This window comes from Aotus nancymaae, unplaced genomic scaffold (assembly GCF_030222135.1).
Source record: "Aotus nancymaae isolate 86718 unplaced genomic scaffold, 86718_ANA_hifiasm-v0.15.2.pri h1tg000036l, whole genome shotgun sequence".
NCBI lineage: Eukaryota > Metazoa > Chordata > Mammalia > Primates > Aotidae > Aotus > Aotus nancymaae.
This window is the reverse complement of record NW_026988450.1, coordinates 35,128,474-35,152,624: the sequence shown is the minus strand read 5'-3', so window position 1 is coordinate 35,152,624 and position 24,151 is coordinate 35,128,474. Positions and strand designations below refer to the sequence as shown.

Below are 24,151 nucleotides of genomic sequence, written 5' to 3'. Positions count from 1 at the left end.
CTAGAAATATTTAAAATTTTAAATATTACTTTTGTTTTAGAAACAGTATATGCTTAACATGGTAGTTTGTTGTGAAATAACAATGCTTGCTTAATTAATGAATGCTAAGTTTCCTTCCATGTCTAAGATTCTATGATTAGGGCCAGGCACGGTGGCTCACGCCTGTAATCTCAGCACTTTGGGAGACCAAAGCGGATAGATCACCGGAGGTCAGGAGTTCGAGACCAGCCTGGCTAACATGGCGAAACCCCGTCTCTACTAAAAATACAAAAATTAGCCGTATGCGATGGTGCACACCTGTAGTCCCAGCTACTCGGGAGGCTGAGGAAAGAGAATCATTTGAACCTGGGAGTCAGAGGTTGCAGTGAGCTGAGGTCACACCACTGCACTCCAACCTGGGCAACAGAGCGAGACTCCATTTCAAAAAAAAAAAAATTCTGTGATTAGGAATCAAGAAATCTGTAGGATCATCAGTGAGAGGAAGCTTTGACCAAAAGACTCATAGCTGTTTTTAGAACTAGAGCATTTCCCAATGTGTTCTGGGCACATTTCCTTTATATGAGATTTGTTTCCCAACCCCAAAGTACAAAACCTGGCAGCTTTCCGACTCAGTTAAAATTGGGCTACCCTCTGTCATTGTCATGGTCAGATTTTCTGAACTTAACTAAAATCTGAGCAAAATTATTTTATGACGCCTACTGCTAACACTTATTTCAAATCATAACTGCACCGCTCATTAGATCTGTGACCAGGGCAGATTATTGCACTCAAGTTCTAGGTTCCTCATCCTTAGAATGGTGACGGTAACAACTGAGTAAGATTTGTCAGGAGGGTTAAATGAAATAAGGTTTGTAAAGCACTTTTATTAGCTTTTCAACCTAATAAAGCCCCCGGCATATAGCAATATTCTGTAAATGTTGTCTAGTATTTTGATTGTTATTTTTCCTTCCACACAACTAGGGCCATTTTGTCCTTCAGCTCAGGAATCTTTACTGTCTCCATAATTATCCATGCCAGGCATTTTTGCAGGAGTCATCACCGCTTGCAGAGCCTCACTCATGGCAGCTGTTGAAGATTAGATGTGAACTTGGATCTGACTCAGTCCAAAGCCTAAGCACTTTCTATTTCCTCTCAACCATCACAAGGAGGAGGAAAATGCTCTGTGAGCAATCCCGGCATCTTCTTCCATCTCTGTTACATTTTGGGTTTCTCCTTAAGGTTTTTACTTTTTAGGAAGGGCCCTGCAGATACCAACAAAATACACCACATACACACACACCCTTGAAAAATACTCTGAGGTCAGGCGTGGTGGCTTATGCCTGTAATCCCAGCGCTTTGGGAGGCTGAGGTAGGTGAATCACTTGAGATCAGGAGCTCAAGACCATCCTGACTAAAATAGGGAAACCCTATCTCTACTAAAAAAAACCACACAAAAATCATCCGGGTGTGGTGGTGGGCGCCTGTAGTCCCAGCTACTCTGGAGGCTAAGGCACAAGAATCACTGGAGCCCAGGAGGCAGAGGTTGCAGTTAGTCGAGATCATGCCATTGTACTCCAGACTGAGTGACAGAGTAAGACTCACTCTTAAAAATTAAAAAAGAATGGATGATGGAGATATGGAAGGATGAAGAAAGAATAGAAGGATAGAGGGAGTATCTTCCTGGTCAGATAAGTGGATGTTTTTCACTCCCTGGTCCTTGAGGCAATACTGTCATTTTATCGTTCAACCAGACAGAGACTGAAATTGCTCTTTCAGAAGGAGCCTCTGTTTTCTACTTTTCCAGGCTTTCTCTTATGATATTTTCTTGGTATTTGCCTCTAAAAATCTTAGGTTGTCTCCCAAAGCCATGCTTTCACATTGCCAACACCCAGTTTTCTTTATTCATACAACATGTCTCTAATTTCCTATTTCTAGTGCTAAGCACAGTATTTGACATGAAGTCCTGTTCTTTTGTTCCCCTTTGACTAATATTTGGCTTATATTATCCAGCATTTTTTTCGTTGATATTTTCTTTCCACAAATACATTGATGCCTGAGTGCCAGGCACCAGACCTGGGCTTGGACCTAGTCTTCAGAACTTTGTGCTTTACATCTAAATTTTATCTACGTAACACACAGCTCAACTGTTGTGCATCTTTGTTCCCAGTTTGTCAGCTAGGAGAACTGGAAAGGCACAAACCTATTTCAAATGGTCCATTTGAGCACGAAGTAAAATTTATTAATTGGTATCATAAAAGTGCAGTTTATTGTGTGGGAGTTCAAACATTTTTTAGAATGAGGAGCTCACATATTGCACAATTGGAAGCATTGGTGATCGCTAAAAATAAAATGCATATAAGTTTCACATCGGCTACTTTTACTGTTACAAAGGGAATTAGGAGTAGTATATATGACCTTAAGAATACTTTGAGATATTGTCAACCCGACCATCACAATTGATCCAAAAATGTCACATAAAATTACCTTCAGTACTAATGCCTTAAACATTGGTAACACTTTTTTTTTTAATGAAAACTGAAAATATTGCTTTAGATGGAGGCTACCACCACTGATATAATCATGTTTATAATCAATAAAATCCATTTTCTAATGCAAAAATGTGGATCTATGAACTGATCAGTTGCTAAAATTTGAATGAATTTAAAGTTACAAACAATGGAAAAGGCCTTAAGTCTGACTCTACCTTAATCCCCCACCTATCACTGTGAGGGCTCATCTGCACTAGCACGCTGGGGTTTATTACGGCTTTCTGTCATCACTTACGTCATATAGGTGAGAAATGTGCTGAGGGGTTCCAGGGAATGATTCCGGAAATACTCAAATTCTCCACATAGTCTTTTCCTCATCTCAGTGTCAATTTTGGAAACAGTGAGAGGATTTGTTTGATTAGCCAAAAAGTTACCATAATCAGTAGTCTGGAGATGAATTTTCAGATCTGAAATTAAATGAAACCCCAAATCAGGTTAAAATTTGAGCATATACAAATAGCTTTTTCAACATTAATCAAATTCGTGCTAACTTAATGGTACATACATACGTTATTATTTTATTAGATTTTGATATAAGGTCTAAATATGATTTAGCAACAAACATTTAATGTGAGTATGGATAATCCAGCACATCACAAAATGTGTTTTTACTTTTGTTTTGAGACAAAGTCTCCCTCTGTAGCCTAGGCAGGAGTGCAATGGTGCTATCTCAGCTCATTGCAACCTCTGCCTCTGGGTTTAAGTGATTCTCCTGCCTCAGCCTCCCAAGTAGCTGGGACCACAGGTGCATGCCACCAACAGGGTTTCACCACATTGGCCAGACTGGTCTTGAACTCTTGACCTTAAGTGATCCGTCCACCTTGACCTCCCAAAGTGCTGGGATTAAAGGCAGGAGCCATTATGCCCGGCTCGCACAAAATATTTCAATTAAAGAAACCTGGTATTATTTAGCAGGTCTAAAAAAAAAAAACCTAACAAACACCTAATCCACAAACAGGTTTTGTTCATTTGGAGAGAGCTACCTGGGAAACTGTTGAGGATACTAATGCTCCATCCCAACTTGATGGAAAAGATAAATGTATTAGTGGTAGCTACCATGGGTGTGGGGCAGGTGGCATGGGCAGCCGTCACTGCTCTGTTTCAGTATCCTTTTATTACAGATGAAGAAAATGAAGCTCAGTGGGACTAAATGGTGGTGTTATCTAATGAGATTGAAGTAGGAGATTAGTCCCCTTATTCTTATAACCCAGTATCGTTTCCACCAGACCATGCCATGCATCCTTTAAATGTCATCCATTTTGGTTGCCAGGTAATTGGCTTGAACTGAATTCCCCTTTGTGGATTGTCACTTCCTCCTGAACAAGCCATGTGTTTTCTAGCATTCATACTTCAGTAAATCCTGACCCAACACCACTCTAGAATTTCTTCCCGCACCCCTTTGCAGATTAGCTTGTTATAATGTACCCTTCAAGGTCTGGCTGTAACATTAAAATAATAGTTACCAGTGACTGAGTACTTATTAGGTACCAGGTATTGTACTAAAGTTGTATTATCTCATTTAATACTCATGGCAATTTTATAAGGTAAAAATGATTTCTATGCCTTTGTACAGATAAGAACACTGAAGCTCAGAGAGGCTAGTAACTTGTTCAAGGGCTGGGCGCAGTGACTCACACCTGTAATCCCAGCATTTTGGGAGGCCAGGGTGGGTGGATCATGAGGTCAGAAGTTCGAGACCAGCCTGACCAACATGGTGAAACCTCGTCTCTACTAAAAAATACAAAAATTAGCCAGGCGTGGTGGTGATCGCCTGTAATCCCAGCTACTCAGGAGGCTGAGGCAGGAGAACAGCTTGAACGTGGGAGGAGGTGGAGGTTGCAGTGAGCCAAGATTGTGCCATTGCACTCCAGCGTGGGTGACAGAGCAAGACTCCATTTCAAAAAACAAAAGAAAAAAAACAAAAAAAGGAAACTTGTTAAAGATCACATACATTAAAAAAAAAAAAAAAAGATCACGTATATAAACTGTGATTCAAACCCAGGTATAACTGACTTCAAAGTCACTTAAAACTTTATTTTATTGCCAACCAATGCAATTAGATTATCACTTGCTCTCTAAAGACTTAATTATCTCAGGCAGAACTATTCGATCTCACTCATCTGAATTTGAAAGTACTTTGATGAAGCCTCTAGCGTAACACCTATTATAGGATGTTATATAGTCTTAGGCATGTTAACCCAGAAGGCAGTTACACTATCTTAGTTATATCTGTGACTCCTTGTGCAGTACCCAACATGTAAGTGTTATTGCATATCCGAGTATCTAAAATGTTCTTGGCAACATCCAGCACACATATGGAGCTTATCGGATCTTTCATTCAAACATTTATTAAGCATCTATTATGTGCTGCCAACTACAGGAGACCCAAAGATAAACCAGACATATTCCTTGTCCCCAAGGAAACTCACTGTTTGGTAAAGGAGAAGGCAGCCACAGATGATTCAAACAATGTGTTAATTCAGTGATAAAGATAAGGTCCTTGATTTATGGGAACATAGAAAATGAGACCCAGCCTAGGAAAGTGTCTTGAAGGAGATGAGCCTTAAAATGCTATGTAAGTGTGGAGGAAGAGGGGAGAAAGTAAGAACAGAGGCAGGCATTTGATGACTTAGTACAGATACGGTGTGTGCAGGGAGCTTAAAGCAGTTCAGTGTTGCTGAAGCATTAAGCAGGAGAGAAAGAAATTTAAAATAGAACTCCCATATGATCTAGCAATCTCATTACTGGGTGTGTGTGTGTGTGTTGTATATTGGGTGTGTGTGTGTGTTGTATATATATACACAACACACACACACACACACATATATATATAATGAAATCAGTATGTTGAAGAGATATCTGTACTCTACATTCATTATAACATTGCTCACGACAGCTAACACATAGAATCAACCTAAGTGCCCATCAACGGATGAATAGAGAAGGAAAGGTAGTATAAATATACCATAGAATACTGTTTAGCCTTCAAAGAGAAAGAAATCCTGTCATTTTGAACAACTCAGAAGTAGAGAGTAAAGTAGTGGTCACCAAAGGCCAAGGAGTGGGCCAGGAGTGGTGGCTCATGCCTGTAATCCCAGCACTTTGGGAGGCAGAGGTGGGAAGATCCCTTGAGCCCAGGGGTGTGAGGCTGCAATAAGCTATGATCGCGCCACTGCACTCCAGCCTGGGCGACAAACCAAAAACCCGTCTCTACATTTAAAAAAAAAAAAAAAGACTTAGTTGGGGGCAGGTGAGAGGGTGAGGGGTTGGAAAGATGTCAAAGGATACAAATTTCAGTTAGACAGGAGGAATAACTTCAAGAGACCTCCTGTACAAAATGGTAACTATAGTAAGTAACAATGTATTGTATTTTTAAAATCATGTAGAGAGTAGATTTTGTGTTCTCACCACAAAAAAATAAGTACGTGAGTTAATACATATTAATTCACTTGATTGATAACCTATAGGTCACATTGGGCAGGCTTCCAAATTAGCCTGCCGGGGGAGGTCTTAGGTGCCTGTCCTTTCCTGTCCTGTCCCAGAGTAAAGAATCTTACCATGAGTCCCTCAAATTGTTGTTGTACTGATTAATACATAACCTACTGACACTGAAAGGGACCTGATTTGTTTCTGAATCATCAAGTTTTGGTGACTGGTTTCTGCATCATGAAGTTTACTAATTGTCTTGCATGTAGACATTTTAGCCTGCATATCATCTGTAGCCAGTGATGATAACCTCTGTATCGTGCCCTCCAAAAGAACAGCCCTGGTATGAAGAGTCCTCCTCCATTCTTCTACACTTCCCCACAAAAGCCTTCCAACTCGAAGCAGACTCTGGGACACACCCAGCTTTGTTGCTGTGTCTTCCTTGATCGGGCCTCACATTTGGCTTCCAATAAAACTTTATCGAACTATTTCTGCCTCAACAGACTTAATTTTGGTTGACACCATAATTAATACATATATTAAAACATCATAAGGCTGGACGTGGTGGCTCATGCCTGCAATTCCAGTACTTTGGGAGGCTGGGGCAGGCGGGTCACTTGAGATCAGGAGTTGGAGACCAGCCTGGCTAACATGGCAAAACCCTATCTTTACTAAAAATATAAAAATTAGCTGGGTGTGGTGACTCACGCCTGTAGTCCCAGCTACTCAGGAGGCTGAGGCACGAGAATCGCTTGAATCCAGGAGGTGGAGGTTGCAGTGAACTGAGATGGCACCACTGCACTCCAGCCTGTGTAAAGGAGTGAGAGACTCTCTCAAAAAATAAAATAACAAAATAAAATAAAACATCATGTTGTATATGATAAATATATACAATTTTTATGTGTCAATTTTAAAGGAGGGTAGAGAAGGGGAGGTAATAATTGAAGCCAAAGAAAAAAGCAGGACTGTCCTAGGGAGGGTTTGGTGTGCCATGTTTATCCAGAGATAATAGGAAGCCACTGTGAGCTTACGAATTGATTGCTCTGGTAGCTGGGGGAGGGTGGATCTGCAATTAGGGACAAAGTGGTTCTTGCAGTCTTCCTCAGTGTCTGGAGCAGATTTTGCATCAGAAATGCTGTTTATGTGACTGCAAAATTTATTTGCTCAATTACCTATTTAATTAACTTAAAACAATTCTACTTTGTTGCCATGCCTTGTTTGGCTTTCATTTTGCCATTTTAGATTTGTATGCAATTTGACAGTTTGAATTCTCAGCACCAAGGAATATTTGCCAACAGAAGTGACACAAATGCTATTTCTTTCAAAACCGTGATGTTTTGCTCATGTGACATATGTTTCTTTCAAGCTAAATAACTTTCAACCCTTTCAGCTGCCAGGGACATCCTGAAATTAAACGTCTCAGTGTTTCATACCCTGTAGGAATCTTATAATACCGTAATCAGTGAAAAGGCAAATGGAATAGAAGGAACCTGCCTTCCCCGGCACTAAAGCGATCCAAGGGATGCTTGCTTTCAGATTCTAAGAGAATCTTAGGGTCTGAAATGTACTCTAGGATGAATAATAATAACAACAGTGGTCACAGTTTTACAGTTTTCAAAATGAGTCCACTTAACTTTTTCCCTTCATTTCCCTAAATGCTTATCTAAATAGGTATGTGAGTAATAAGACCTTACGGTGAAATAAATTTGGAAGACACAAGCTTCTTTACTGTAGGAATCGAAAGCCTTTACTACATTAAAGTGATTTCTTTGAAAAGAGTATGGGACAGAACCTCCCAAGCCACTAAAAAACAATGGGCCACCCACAGAGCACACTCGGGAAAATTACACTACTTTTTTGTCTAGAGAGGTAGCGCGGCAAGTGGCATTTTTTCTTTTTTATTAAAATAAGGAAAATGGAACGTATTCCAAACTGTAGGATCACTACCAACTAAATCAATTTAATAGATGTCACACAGCAATAGCATAAAAAAATAGTTTCTGCTATTTTAACAAATAGAGTATATCACATAGTGTGAATGTGTGCCTGCATGTATGCCCTCAGAGTCATAATATAAACGTGTTTCTGTGGGTTGCAGTCACTGTGTGAAGGGAATTATCTGAGATCACTTGGCTAGTGAACGAGTCAGGACAAGGAAATTAGACTTCATGGTTATTGTCTACTAATTTGTTGGCAGACTAGTTTCAGAAAATTTATTTTGGCTGGGTGTGGTGGCTCATGCTTGTAATTCCAACTGCTCTGGAGGCTGAGGCGGGAGGATTGCTCACCCCAGGAGTTTGAGACCAGTCTGGATAACATAAGGAGACCCTGTCTCTACTAAAAACAGAGAGGTGACTGTCTATCATTCTACTTTTTCCCACATTCTGCTGCTGCTGCTGAACTTAGGGAAATTCTCTGACGTTTCTGAACTCAGTTTCCTCCTCTACAAAATGGATACAGTCTACGCTTTCAGTCAGGTGCAGTGGCTCATGCCTGTAATCCCCAGGACTTTGGGAGGCCGAGGTGGGAGGATTGCTTGAGGCCAGGAGTTTCAGACTAGCCTGGGCAATATAGCAAAACCCCATCTCTACAAAAGAAAAAAAAATTAGCTGGGCATGGTGGCACCTGCTTGTGGTCCCACTACTCAGGAATCTGACTGAGGTGGGAGGATTGCTTGAGCTTGTGAGGTGGAGGCTGGAGTCAGCTGTGTTCAAGCTACTGCACTCTGGTTCAGGCAACAGAATGAGACCCTGTCTCAAAAAATTAAAAAAAAATAAAAATAAAAAAGCAAGTAGGTAAAGAGCCAGCATAGAGAATCCACCACAAAATATTATTTTTTCAATTGTACCCACCTATCTCCAAAATAAATTACTAAGGAATTCAGCTTTTATTCTCTAAACCAGAATTTTTCCAACCAACATATTGGAATCAACCACCAAATCTGATAATTACTCAGACTTTTTATAAATACAACAGAAGATGTACAACCAGACACTTCTTTCTCCATTTTTGCTAATGTACTGCTATTCTCAGGGTGTTGAAACTTCACAGTCCTCTTTGGTGCTTATATTACTCCAAATGCCCTGCATTTCTTCCCTGGTTTCTGCTCCTTACTCCCCTGTTTTGAATGACATCTGACACTTCGATTACTGCAGCAATCTTTGAATCAATTTTCCCAGGCTCATTTCTCCTCTGCTTCCTGCCTCAAGTTTAATCTTTCCTAAGAATTGTTTTGGTCCTGTAATGATCCTGCAAGTAGCTTTGAGCCACTGAAAAGTTTCAGGCAGAATAACAACAACTTTTATAAAATTTGTAGAGTGCTTTACCATTGCCAGTATGGTTTCAGTATACGTAGTCTCTTAACTTCAACAATAATCTCATTTCATAGATGAAGAATATGAGGCTCAGAGAAGTAACTTGTTCCTATATTCCACACTGGCAAGTTTGACTGAGAGTCATATCTGATAACACTGAATGAGGATTTGGTGTTAGCTTCAGGATCTTGAACCTTCAAATCAAACTTTCAAGGTTTTTCAAGTTTTTCCCAGCCTGAATTCCAGCCTTATCTCCAGGTATTCTAGCATTACAGTCTAACTGGGTTACTCCCCATCCACAAGCTTTTATTTTTTCCCTTTCTAAATTCATTTGTTTTCTCTGCCTGCCTAGAATGCCTTGACATCTCAGTTCTTCTCCTCCTGAAACCCCATTTCATTGGCCTTTTCTCAACCTATTATTCAAGATTTGGTTCACCTTCAAGTGTATATGCTATCAATAGGTTTGAACCATTTTTGAATTTTGAATTTTTATCTAATTTTACTTTTTTGTGACATCCTATCAACTACAGAGTTGTCTAGGTAATAAATGATGTCTTTTTTTTTTTTTTTTGAGACAGGGTCTTGCTCTGTCACCCAGGCTAAAGTAAAGTGGCACAATCACAGCTCACTGCAACCGTGAACTCTTGACCTCTAGCAATCCTCTTGCCTTGGCGTCTCAGAGCGCTGGGATTACAAACATGAGCCACTGCATGCAGCCTGTTCTTTTTCGTACTCTCCACAGCTCCAAATGCATTTTTTTGCCACATAAATGAGCCTCAAATATTAAATTTAATTTGTGATTAAAACTTAAGACCAATATAGCAGTGGCCTCACAAAACTTCATTATACAGTCTAGTGAATGTTCCTAGGGTTGAAAATCTTCATTTTAATTTTTGCTTGCCAGAACAAATATTTTCAAAATTGGTGCTCTCTGATGGAGAATAAAATCAACTAAATGGAGTCATATCCAAACGTCATTACCCAAAACCATAAAATGTAAAGAACTATTTCCGGATTTTCAAAGTCTAGCAGAAGAGGGAAAACAAATTCTTATTGTATATAAACTACAGTGCGGGGTGTATTGTTAAGATTTACAATTTACAAAACATCTTCAGGTATTTTGGAACCTCCTGGTGAACTGGGAGTTAGGGGGAGATATCACCTAAAGATGAGATAAGAAAGCACTGAGCCAGCACAGTCACTCACGCCTATTAATCCCAGCATTTTGGGAGGCTGAAGCAGGAGGATTATTTGAGGCCAGGAGTTAGAGACCAGCCTGGGCAACAAAGTGAGGTCTTGTCTTTAAAAATGACAAAAACATTAGCCAGGCTTGGTGGCATGCACCTGTGGTCCCAGATACTTGAAAGACTAAGATGGGAGGATCCCTTGAGCCTAGGAGGTTGAGGCTGCATTGAGCCCTGATCACCCCACTACACTCCCTAGCCAGGGCAACAAAATGAGATCCTGTCTCAAAAACAAACAACAACAACAAAAAGAAACAAAAAAAAGCAAAACAAAACAAACAAACAAAACACCATGTTAAAGGTTAAGCAGCTTGCTTAGAATCCCAGGAGCCATAAAGCAGAAGATCCAAGACTTGAACCCAACATGCAGATATTCCCAGCACGTATTTTCAGATTCTTACTATGTGCAAAATACACTCTTAGGTTTAGGGAGGTAGGAGAGAGAAAAATTTAAGGTGTAGTTTCTGTCCTTAAGAAGTTTACAGGCTGGGTACTCAGTGGCTTACGCCTATAATCCCAGCACCTTGGGAGGCCAAGGTGGGCAGATGACTTGAGCTTAGGAGTTCGAGACCAGCCTGGGGAACATGGTGAAACCCTATATCTACAAAAATACAAAAATTAGGAAGGCACAGTGGCCCATCCCTGTAGTCCCAGCTACTCAGGAGGCTGAGATGGGAGGATCACCTGAGTCCAGGAGAGGTGGAGGTTACAGTAAGCTGAGATCATGCCACTGCACTCCAGCCTGGGTGTCAGAGCCAAGATCCTGTATTAAAAAAAATAAAAAAACTTGCAATAAAGCAGATAGAGCCATATATTCATTTATCAGTTAAGCTTGTAACTGCAGCAGCCTCTGGAGCTAAACGAACGAGGCAAACGTTCTGCCTCAGGATGACACATCTATGCAAATGTCACAGATGTTATACAGGATTAGGTTCATTACAAGGTACAATGGAGCATAAAGTTGAAGCTTGTCAATTCCACCCCATCACAGATATAGTGAAAAAAGAGCTTACAGAGGAAGTGACTTAAATGGAGACTTTAAAGGACGATGGTCACTTTCCAGGGACGTGGGATAAGGAATGGAGTTTGTGATTGAAGAAGCAGCTTTAGAAAAGGCAAAAGCATTCTGAGGAAGGGCTTACAAGGTAGATCAACCTTCTAAGCACAGTGCCATTTATCTTGCCTGATGGAAGCTCTTGATATATGTATGTGTGTGTGTTTTTTTAACAGGAAAGAGACAGAATTGGATATGTCTTTTTCATACAAGGTGGAAAAAGTGCTATAATTAGAGGTACAAATAATGTCTAAGGAAGCACAGAAGGCTCTTTGAAATCAGTCAGGCTCCCATACGTTATTTTGAAATTAAAAATAAGTAATAGGTATATATATGGGTAAACAGCGACAGGCCCCTATGCTTGTCACTCACCCACCCACCACCCCTTGCCACTCATTCCTAGCTTCACATAACCTCTATTTTTAGTTTCTTTTTAATCCTTTCACAGTTTCTTTGTATCTAGGCAATCATATAGGAAGTATATTTTTAAAATGTATCCCCCTTTTTATTAAAGAGTACCATGCCACACCTGGCTCTTCCCCTCGCTATTCTTAATGTATCTTGGTAATCTTTCCATATTTCTCCTTCTAGAGTGCTTCCTCATGCATTTTTCCTTTTATATGCAAAATATTCCATGATGTGAATGTTCCATAACTTACTCAACTTATTCCTGGCTGGTTGTCGTGGCTCAGGCCTATAATCTCGGCACACTGGAAGGCCAAGGTGGGAGGATTGCTTGAACCCAGTTCCAGACCAGCCTTGGCAACATAAGACCCTATCTCTATTAAAAAATAAATTTTAAAAAATGAAAACTTATTTTCTGCAGAGGGACACGTGATTTGTTTCTATCTTTTGCTATTCCAAACTATGCCACATAAAAGGCTGAGCATGGTGGGTCACACCTGTAATCTCAGCACTTTGGGAATCTGAAGCAGGTAAATCACTTTGGGAGTCTGAGGCCGGTTAGTAAGACCTGCCACGGCCAATATGGTGAAATCCCATCTCCACTAAAGACACAAAAGATTAACTGGGCTTGGTGGTGCATGCCTGTAGTCCCAGCTACTCAGGAGGCTGAGGCAAAAGAGTCACTTGAACCCGGGAGGCAGATGTTGCAGTGAGCCAAAATTACGCCACTACACTCCAGCCAGGGCAACAGAACGAGACTCATCTCAAAAAAAACAAAACCAAAAAACCCCCCCAAAAAACTATGCCACATAAAGAGTCTTGTACAGCTGTCATCTCACATGTGTGTAAGTTTTTCTATGGGGCTTGGAATTTCTGGACAAAGTATATAAGCATTTGGAATTTCGGTGGGTACTGCCTAATTCCCATCCTTAAGGGATTCTCATTTTCCTAATATTTTTATTCTTCAGAGCGGAATTATTTTTAGGCAGGGACTCTATCTTGTTCATTTTTACTTTCTTGGCCCTAGCTAGAAAGTGCTTTAACTAGACGGTGTTGAATTAATTCCTATCTGAAGACACAGTTGGAGAAGCTCTGAAGCTCAAGCTCCTTGAAAGGGGCACCATTGTTGGTGAGATATAATCAGCTTCCCTCATTCCCTTCCAAACAAATTGTGGCAAGGATAAAGTAAATACTTAATCCAGGCTGGCAGCTCATGCCTGTAATCCCAGCACTTTGCGGGGATAAGGCGGATGGATCACCTGAGGTCAGGAGTTTGAGACCAGCCTGGCCAACATGGAGAAATCCTGTCTCTACTAAAAATAAAAAAACAAAACAAAACTAACAACAACAAAAAAAAAATTAGCTGGGCATGGTGTCGCATGCCCGTAATCTGAGCTACTTGGGAGCCTGAAGCAGGAGATTCACTTGAACCTGGGAGACAGAGGTTGCAGTGAGTCAAAATCATGCCATTGCACACCAGCCAGGGTGATAAGAGCTAAACTCCATCTCAAAAAAAAAAAAAAAAAAAAAAAAGACTTAATCCAGAAACATCTCCCACATCTCTCCCACATCTTGAGAGCCAGTGGACACTGTTATCATATGTTCTAGAAAAGGCCACTTACTACTAAACTTTAAGTATTAATTTTGAGGTGGGAAGAATACTTTTTTTTTTTGAGACGGAGTCTTGCTCTGTTGCCCAGGCTGGAGTGCAATGGTGTGATCTCATCTCACTGCAACCTCCACCTCCTGGGTTCACGAGATTCTCCTGCCTCAGCCTCCTGAGTAGCTGGGATTACAGGCACATGCCACCATGCCCAGCTAATTTTTGTATTTTTAGTAGAGACGGAGTTTCACTATATTGGTCAGACTGGTTTCAAACTCCTGACCTCGTGATCTGCCTGCCTTGGCCTCCCGAAGTGCTGGGATTACAGGCGTGAGCCACCATGCCCAGCCAAGGGAAGAATATTTTCAAAAGTCTTACTCGTAATTTTAAAAAATTCTGATGCAAACAGCAGCGTAACTTTTAAAAAGAATATCCTGTGCTCTTTTAAAGTTATTGTTTAGGTTCAAAGTCACTTTTAAAGACCCTAAAGGTTCTTTACAGATACAACCTTAAAGCAATACCAGTGACAATGACAATGGGAACTAATTTCCTTCTTCTGTACCTAGGAAAGACTGAGTCACAGTGGATCCAGAGACTGAATCAAGTCATAATTAGTCAGGGGCAGGCCTCGGAATACATGAGTATTTCTTACCACACTCACCCACTTATGCACAAAAGCACATTATGAATGCTAACACTTTTCAAAGCTTTGCCGGACGATCTTTATTTTCTCTTTTCTAAAATTACCCAAAACCTTATATGTTCCTTGCAAGTTGTTCTAAAACAATTTGTTGATATCAGAATACTTTCCTTTTAAAGACCAGATGACTTAAAAAGACTAAAAGCAAATTTAATCTTTGCCAAGTTAGCTTTTCTTTTATAGAAAGTGCCTGCTTCAACATATGGTATTGGAATGGCACAGTGTAACCTGTTCTTTATCCATAGTTTGCATGGTGTATATTTTGTGCAAAAGTAAACTGAAATCCTTAAGCCCTTAACTTCTATCCCAATAAGTGCCCTTGATTTCTTCTCAACTTAGAATCTAGGTCCGGGCGGACTGAGTCTCCCTAAGTACATTCACAGATGTGACCGTTGCACTGCTGTTCACACACCATTTATTTCTCAACATCCTATGAAACAATCAGGTAGAACACTCATTATTTTCTATTTCAAGATGGAGTAGACATCAACTCAACACGGACCTATTCATGTATCTTCAATGTATACTCAGGAGGCAATGGAATATTTTTGTGGAAATGGAGACACAGATAGCTCTATCCATCCTCCATCACTGACAGCCTGTTAGGTGGTCACAGCCATTCTAAGCCCCAGTGTCCTCAGCTAACGGAGGATGTGAAATTCTTGTATAGATTTGTTTCTTAGCAGTCATGATAACCCAAATATGGTTTGATGACTCACACTCGATATTTCTGGGAGTTTCTGAACAGTAGATTGGCACACAGATTCAAATGTAGTTGAGAAACAAATAGTTGAGAAAAAATACGGTTGGGAAGAGAGGGGTAGAAATCAGGAGACGCAGTGACAATAAAGCAATGGAGCACAGGCTGGGTGGCTTTGGGTGGTTTATCATCGCCGGACACTGCACGGAAAATTCTGCAGATGCCTGCTTACGTGTGTTTTTCAAAACACAAGCTTTATTCTTGAGGTCTCTGAGAGGGTTTGAAACCTTTTCTTCTCTCCCAAACTGAAAATGAAGATATCGGATTCTGCTAACAGTCTACGCAGAGGATAGAATCTGTTAATCTCATTTCTTCCTCCTTCTATCCGTCCCCTTCCCTCAACAAATCTTTGGATTAAAAGGGACCTCAGCAGAAAATATGGGGAACAATTTTTAAATTTCTGATTTTTATCTTTTTATTTTCTATTTTTGTTTTTGTTTTGAGACAGGGTCTCACTCTGTTGCCCAGGCTGGAGCACAGTTGTGCAGTCACAGCTCATTGCAGCCTCAACCTTTTGGGCTCAAGACATCCTCCTGCCACAGCCTCCCAAGTAGCTGGGACTACAGGCATGCACCACCATGCCCAGCCAATTTTTAAAATTTCTAGTAGAGATAAAGTCTTGCTATGTTGCTCAGGCTGGTCTCGAACTCCTGGCCTCAAGCAATCTTCCCACCTCGGCCTCTCAAAATACTGGGATTACAGGCATGAGCCACCACACCCGACCTATTTTCTAGAATATATATATATATTTTTTAAGACAGAGTTTCACTCTGTCACCCAGACTGGAGTGCAGTGGCATAATCTATGTTCACGGCAACCTCTATCTCCCAGGTTCAAGCAATTCTCCTGCCTTAGCCTCCCAAGCAGCTGGGATTACAGGTGCCTGCCACCACACCCAGCTAATATTTTCTAATTAGCCGGGCGTGGTGGCAGGCACCTGTATTCCCAGCTGCTTGGGGAGTAGAGACGGGGTTTTACAGGCATGAGCCACCTCTCCTGGCCTAGAATTCTTTAGATGGCTTTTGATATGGCTTCCCTTGATTAGCTGAATTCTTTTGTGAGCAGGCTAAGCTTTTTTTTAATCACAGAGATATTTTATGTATTCCTTGCATTTAAATTTGCATTCCTTAGCTCATTTAAGAGCTTGGCTGAAAGCTAAATAAAATGCATTAAAATGGCTTCTCTCAGCAACACTTAGCTCTGTGTTCTGTACTTTATGCAGATTTTCTATACAAGATTAACATTCTCCAGTCACCAAACTCTCATTTAATATGCTGAAATGATTTAGGATTTGGAGTTTTACTGTAATTATTTGTAGCCAACAGAATTAGTTATGTGAAAGGCTCTTGCTGTTTCCAATGCTAATGGGAGGCAGGGTTTGTCCTAACTTGGGTGGTTCTGTCTGAACTCTGGCTTTAACCGGTCAGGATCATAAGCAAGTGGCCTCAGGACCCTGCAGCCTTACCCGAGGAGCTGCAAAGTCACCTTTAGAAGGTTCTTTGGTTCATTTTTGCCTTTTAGTACACTTCCTAGGAGGCTTTATTCTTAGCGCTTTCTTGCCTTTTCTAGAACAATCTGGAAGCTTTAAAGCACCTTATTATTGACCTATATAGGTTTTATAAGTATGTTTCAAAATGAGTGAGTGTAGCTGTTTTTAATAATAAAAATGCTGTTACAGATGTGGAATCTTTGGTAAGGTTTTGGGGAAAAAAATGTGGTTTAGAAATATTTTCCACTTGTTGAGTACTTATTGATTATAATTGAGAATGCTGAGGCTCAGAGGCTTGGAGCTGCAGGCCACCTACGAAGGCATGGCAGAAGTCAAATCCAGGACTTTGAATACAGGGCTGGCCCCACCAGTAACGTCTCTTGATTTTTTTTTTAACTTCAGTGAAAAGTAAACTTCAAAGTCTTAAATCAACAGATACTGAGAAGTGTGATAGAATATATTCCATAGAACAAGATTTTAAATATATATATTTTTTCTTTGTCATAGATCCCTTGGCAGTTTGGTGAAGCTGTTCTCCAAATAATGTTTATAAATATGTAGAATGAAAATACACAGGATTACAAACGAAACCAAATATTTTAAAATATAGTTACCAAAATGTCTTTAAAATGTGTAAGAATCTGGCTGGGTGCGGTGGTTCACACCTGTAATCTCAGCAATTTGGGAGGCCAAGGGGCAGATCACCTGAGGTCAGGAGTTTGAGAACAGCCTGGCCAACATGGTAAAACTCGGTCTCTACTAAAAATACAAAAATTAGCCAAGCCTGGTGGCAGGCACCTGTAATCCCAGCCACTCAGGAGGCTGAGGCAGGAGAACAGCTTGAACCCGGGAGGTGGAGGTTGCAGTGAGCCAAGATCACGTCACTACACTTCAGCCTGGGCAACAAGACTGAGACTCCATCTCAATAAATAAATAATAAAGGATGAGTGTAATGTCTAACTTCAAAATAGAGAAAACATATATGACATTGCAAGGTATCTGCAAGACTTTAAAGGGATCTGAAAACATTGAATTTTTGTTGGTGGCAATGTCACAGATACTACTTATCTTAACCACCGTGATTTGTTGTCTACATTCCCAATGAAATATGTTTTATTTCACTTAGAGATTAGAAATAGAGATGCAATTTTTTTTCTTCATTCAAGTTTGTGGACACCAGGAATCTGGACAGCAGGAATAAGGATCTACTCAGAATTCTCAAACTGTAGGATTATGTTTTTTTCTCCATGCTTCTAGAGAGCGACATCATTTCCTTTCTTTTCTTTTTAAAGGGTGAGAAGAGCTACACTTACCTTCTAGGGTCTCACACTGGACTAGGTTGATATAGTCCTGCTGGGTCAGGAGGCTGGCCTTACATCCTCGAACCAGGCCCTCCAGGTAGCCATGGTCCACGTTGAAGTACAGCTCTGCACCTTCCAGCATGGGGGAAGAGGCTGCAACCAAGGCAAGGTGAAGCAGCTCTGTAGTCCTGGACAGCCCCTGAAGACGTGGCGCCAGCCTGGGAATAGTGCGAGTAATTATCAGTCAGCACAAATGATCTATCAGGTGATAGTCAGGGTTTGTGTGACTAGTTTCCTCCGGTTTCAGTGGCTTTCAGCACAGCACACTCAGCCCTGTTTTTACAGCAACAATGAATCAGCCAGATAACCCAAGTAAACCCAGGCAACAAACCAGCATTGGGATAAAGAGATGTGAGGGTCAGGAGAGGATCCAGGCTCAATTCTCACCCTCCCACAGTTGAGACCCTTCCCAGCTTTGCTACTGGGAGGCTTCAGACTCCTGAGTGTTTTGTAAGTATTCCTAGCCCCAGTTGAGCTTTCAACTGTAATTTACACTAATCCAAAATTCTTTAAGGACTATTAATAGGATCAGAGGGTCTTTTAATAAAAATAATTTAATTGAGGCCATTGTGGTGGCTCACCTGTAATCCCAGCACTTTGGGAGGCTTAGGCGGGCTGATCACCTGAGGTCGAGACCAGCCTGACCAACATGGTGAAACCCTGTCTCTACTAAAAATACAAAAATTAGCCAGGCTTTGTGGCACATGCCTGTAATCCCAGCTACTTGGGAGACTGAGGCACGAGAATCAATTGAATCTGGGAGGCAGAGGTTGCAGTGAGCCAAGATCGTGCCACTGCACTCCAGCCTGGGGGACAGAGTAAGAATTATATAAATAAAGCAAATGTGACTAGGCAGTTTGAAGAGTTATGAGAAGCTAATTCTGCTACACAGTTCATTTTTAAGACAAATGGTCAGAAATGTCCTAAAATTGCCAAAGGCTGGTAGCTGCTTTCTAGCCAGTGTAAGGGCAAAGCCCAGAAAACAATCCTGGATCAGATACACAAGGCTACTACATCTGCAAAATTGAACTGTTTATAAGGCACTCTATTTTCTTTTTCCCACTTCAATCTCATGATTACTCTGTGATGCGGATCTGCATGGACAGTATTATTACTTAAATCACAAATAAGGAACCAGCCCTCAGAAGCCGGGAGGCAGCTCAAAATGCACAGCTGGTGGCTGGGCGCGGTGGCTCACACTTGTAATCCTGGACTTTGGGAGGCTGAGGAGGACAAATCACAGGATCAGGAGATCGAGACCAACTTGGCCAACATGGTGAAACTCTGTTTCTACTAAAAATACAAAAACTAGCTGGGTGTGGTGGCACATGCCTGTAACCCCAGCTATTGGGGAGGCTGAGGCAGGAGAATCGCTTGAACCAGGGAGTCAGAGGTTGCAGTGAGCTGAGATTGCACCACTGCACTCCAGCCTGGTGACAGAGACTCCATCTCAAAAAAAAAAAAAAAAAAAAAAAAAGCACAGCTGGCAATACAGTAAGTATTTAATGAAGCTGGGACTTGTGTTGAGTTTCATGCTCTGAAAGGAGTGCTTGTTCTTCCATATACTATATTTAGCTAAAAAATTACGTCAAATATCCTGAATGTTATTTGCATATACAGTGTTTCATATATATTGTGCCAAATCCTTAATTGGAACTAAAGTGCCAGAAATTCTCCTGTCTGTATCACAATATTTCCAAACTGTTTGGGAGAAGCTACCTAAGATGGAATCAATGTAAATTCCGCTTTATTGTTGAAAATCACAGAGAATCAAACTTACCTTTACATAGTGCGCAGACTTTGAAAGTATTCAGTAAATAGTAGAGGCTCTCATTATTATGTTATCATTCTCTGCTCCACCCGCTGCAATTCCACCATCCTTAAACACCCTGAGTGTGTTTTTTGTTCAATCAATCACTTACTTATCACTTTTGTGGTCTAAAGATGGTTACATGTCAGTACTTTTATAAAGATCAAACTAATACAAACTTAAATAAATTGTAAACACCAAGCTTACCTTTTCCTAATTATTTTACTATGTTACTATTATTTATATACTTGAGGTTAGGATGTCTATTGTATCTGTAAGGTAGATACTCTATATAATGACGTGCTGTCGTGCATCTTTTCTCAACTCTGAGTTTAATGACATAATGATGGTAGCTTGCAGCAGACTATGGCAGGAATGAAATATTTATACCATGAAAAAGGGCAAATGCTACAAGTCAGGGCTTGGTTCATTGTTTGGTTAATTGTCCAGTCTTAAGAAAGTGATGGAGAAAATGTTAATAAAGCAAATTCAAAGTATGTAATGTTTATGACCATTATAATGTGAACTGCAAAAAATTTGAAGAAATGTTCTTTCAGTATTTAAAAACTGTTACCTGATTCAGCAAGGAAGCCACTCACTTTATGAAAAACAAGTGAAGTTTTGACATATATCTTCATTGTTTCACTTTATATTATTCTTTAATGTAAATAAAAATATTAGCCAACGTTCGTGTTGGATATTCACTTATTTGTCAACTGGATACAGATAGAAGAATTGAACAAACACAAATCAATTAAAAAAGGAATTTTGTTGTGTGTACAAAACAACTTTCCAATTTGCCGTATTTTACATGTATATATAGAGACAAGTTTCAATGCATCTTTAAAATGATAGTCACCCACATTTTTTGCTATTATGAAATTGCCGGGTAAGGCAGCAAAGTGTTCCCCCTTCTCTTCACATTGTCCTTCTCACTTGGCAGAAGCAAAAATGTCTCACTCCTGCAAAAGATACTTATCATAAATGCCATCAAGGGTGGGCTTTGGTGTGTGACGGGCATGAGTTTGTGACTCCCTCTCTCTAATGGCCAGTGTTTTCATGTGTAAAGTGGAAATAATACCACCTGCCTCACAGGTTGTTGCAAACATTAAATAAGATAAAATCTTTAACATGCTTAGCACAGGTGGGCATGTGTGCTGAGTACTTGGTAAGGGAAGCTACAGTTTTTGTCACCCATGATCAACGACAGTTTGAAAATATTATGTGGAAAATTCCAGAGAGAAACAATTCATGAGTTTTAAATTTTATGTCATTCTGAATAGTGTGATGAAATCTCTCTCTCGCCAGCATCCCCCGCCAAACTGCAGAACATTAATCTTCCCTTTGTCCTCCAGGCTATAGGTACCCCCTACCTGTGGGTGACTTAGTAGCCATCTCAGTTATCAAACCAACTGTCAACACAGTTGTTTTGTGTTCAGGTAACATTTATTTTACTTAATAATGGACCTAACATGCAAGAGTAGTGCACCTAATTTATAGATAAACTTTAAATTGCACTGGCGTGTATGTACAGGAAAAAGCAGAGTTTGGCATCCATTAGGGTGGATTAGGAGGGACTATTGTACAAAAACCACTGTAATCACATTTATTTATTTATTGAGAAGGAGTCTTGCTCTGTCCCCCAGGCTGGAGTGCAGTGGTGCGATCTCGGCTCATGGCAACCTCCGCCTCCTGGGTTCAAGCAATTCTCCTGCCTCGGCCTTCTGAGTAGCTGGGATTACAGGTGCCCGCCACTACTCTCTGCTAATTTTTGTATTTTTAGTAGAGATAGGGTTTCACTATATTGGCCAGGCCAGTCTCGAACTCCTGGCCTCAAGTGATCTGCCTGCCCTAGCCTCCCAAAGTGCTGAGATTACAGGCGTGAGCTACCACGCCCGGCCTGTTATCACTTTTAGATTGAATTTCTTTTTCTCATTTCTTAGATGCTATTCAGTAATTAGATTGAATTTCTTAAATCCAGGAACAGTGTCCATACATTTTTCATTTTTCTTTTTTTTTAGAGACAGGGACTCACTGTCACCCAGGCTGGAGTGCAGTGGTGAAATCATGGCTCACTGCAGTCTTGAACTCTTGGGCTCAAGCCATCTTCCCACCTCAAGCTCCTGGGCCGCTGATACTACAGGTGCACACCAACAGTCCTGGCTCATTTTTCTCTCTCCAGTGCTTAGCAGCATGCCTTGTGGAGTGGCAAGGGGCAGAGAATTCAATACTCATTTCGTAAATTAACTAGAGTCAGAGTTTTAAAATGACTTAAAACTATTTTTACAGAATCTTTAATTCTCTGTTTCTCTAGGAAACATTATACTTGTTAAGTGTATCTGAAGAGTGAAGGTATTTTGTGGTTTCATAGCATAATGTATGTACATATATAATTGTGTATGTGTGTATATCTGTATAGGATTTATTGTGACTTTCTGTCAATTTCAGGGGCTCCCAAGAGCCATTATCTTTATAGCATTAGAGGATCAATTTATTCTGCAAGAAATGGAGATATTCCTTGGAGAGGTATAGTGTCTGTTATTCTGAGCATAACAACTTTCTTGATGCAGTAGGTTCTTTAAAGCACAATGAGAAAGCAAAGGAGAGGAAGGCTGCTTCCCGCACACATACCTCTGATGTCTTCGATGCAGCTAAGGTGGTCCAAAGCCTTGCCAACTCTGAAGTAGTTGTCTGGATGGACAGTCACATCCACCCTCAAACAGCCCCTGGGAGCATCTTTAGAGGCATTATGTGGTGATACACAGTGCTCCTCAGAGCAGATGTATGATACCATTGTTAATAGCCAATCAAAGGCCAGGGCAAAGCCCTTTCCTAGGACTATCAGCACTTAAACAAACAGGCCAGGCGCGGTGGCTCACACCTGTAATCCCAGCACATTGGGAGGCTGAGGCATGTGGATCACGAGGTCAAGAGATCGAGACCATTCTGGTCAACATGGTGAAACCCCGTCCCTACTAAAAATACAAAATAGCTGGGCATGGTGGCGAGTGCCTGTAATCCCAGCTACTCAGGAGGCTGAGGCAGGAGAATTGCCTGAACCCAGGAGGCGGAGGTTGCAGTGAGCCGAGATCACGCCATTGCACTCCAGCCTGGGTAACAGAGCCAAACTCTGTCTTAAAACAAAAACAAAAACAAAAAACAAACAAACTTTAAAACTTTTTAGGTTGGGTACAGTGGCTCACACCTGTGATCCCAGCACTTTGGGAGGCTGAGGCAGGTGGATCACTTGAGCATAGGAGTCTGAGATCAGCCTGGGCAGCATGAAAACACCATGTCCTTACAAAAAATACAAACCAGCAAAAATTAACTGGGCATGGTGGCATGTGACTGTAGTCCCAGCTACTTGGGAGACTGAGGTGGGAGAATCGATTGAGCCCGGAGGTTGAGGCTTCGGGGAGCCTTGATCACACCAGTGCACTCCAGGCTGGGCAACAGAGTGAGAAACTGTCTCAAAAACCAAAAAAATCCCCAAACAAACAAACCAAAACCAAAACAAACTTTTAAGCTTTTTATATGGAAAATTTAAACGTGCATGAAAGAAAACACTACTATAATTAACACTCACGTATGTATCACCTAACTTCAATAATTATAGACTCATGGCCAACCTTGTGTCAGTTATGCCAGGGGTCAATAAAGTTTTTTCTGTATAGGTCAGGTAGTAAATATTTCAGGAATTATTGGGCATCCATCTCTGTTGAAATGACTCAACTTTGCTATTGTAGTGGAGAAGCAGCCATATATCACATAAACGAACAAATGTGACTGTGTTCCAGTAAAACTTTATTTACAAAAACGGGTTGTGGGTCAGATTTGACTTCTAGGATATAATTTACCAGCCCCTGATCTATATATAACTTTGCTCACTTTCTTCCCACCTTGAATTATTTTCAAGAAAAACCAAGATATAATATTTTATCCATAAACATTTAAGTATCTCTAAAAGATAAAGATCCTTTTGCAATATAATCACAATTCTATTAGCATACTTGAAGTTAGTCCTTAATATCAACAAAATCTAGGTTGGGCATGGTGGCTCATGCCTATAATCCCAACACTTTGGGAGGCCGAGGCAGGTGGATTATCTGAGGTCAAAAATTCGAAACCAACCTGGCCAACATGGCAAAACCTCATCTCTACTAAAAATACAAAAAATTATCTGGGCATGATGGCAGGTGCCTGTTGTCCCAGCTACTCAGGAGGCTGAGGTAGGAGAATCGCTTGAATCCAGGAGGCAGAGTTTGCAGTGAGCCGAGATCACGTCACTGCACTCCAGCCTGGGCAACAGAGTGGGGCTCTGTCTCAAACAAACAAACAAACAAACAACCCTAAATCTAGTCAATGTCCAAATTTTCTCAATTGTCTCATAATTTTTATTTTATTTTTTGCAGTGGGTTTATTTGAACAGGAGACACTACAATTGGTTGACATGTTTT

General features: G+C 40.7%; 1 protein-coding gene across 1 annotated transcript in view; it reads right to left on the bottom strand.

Moving 5' to 3' along the window:
* The window catches only part of ATP6V0D2 (ATPase H+ transporting V0 subunit d2), a 47,480-nt gene extending 29,479 nt beyond the window's left edge, over positions 1-18,001 (bottom strand). The window contains exons 1-2 of the mRNA XM_012471027.2: positions 17,837-18,001; positions 2,764-2,935 (exon numbers count right to left, since the gene is read on the bottom strand). Coding sequence (XP_012326450.2) covers positions 2,764-2,935; positions 17,837-17,966 — 302 coding nt within the window. The 5' untranslated portion in view covers positions 17,967-18,001. The remainder of the gene's footprint in view (positions 1-2,763; positions 2,936-17,836) is intronic.
* Positions 18,002-24,151: the final 6,150 nt, after the last annotated feature.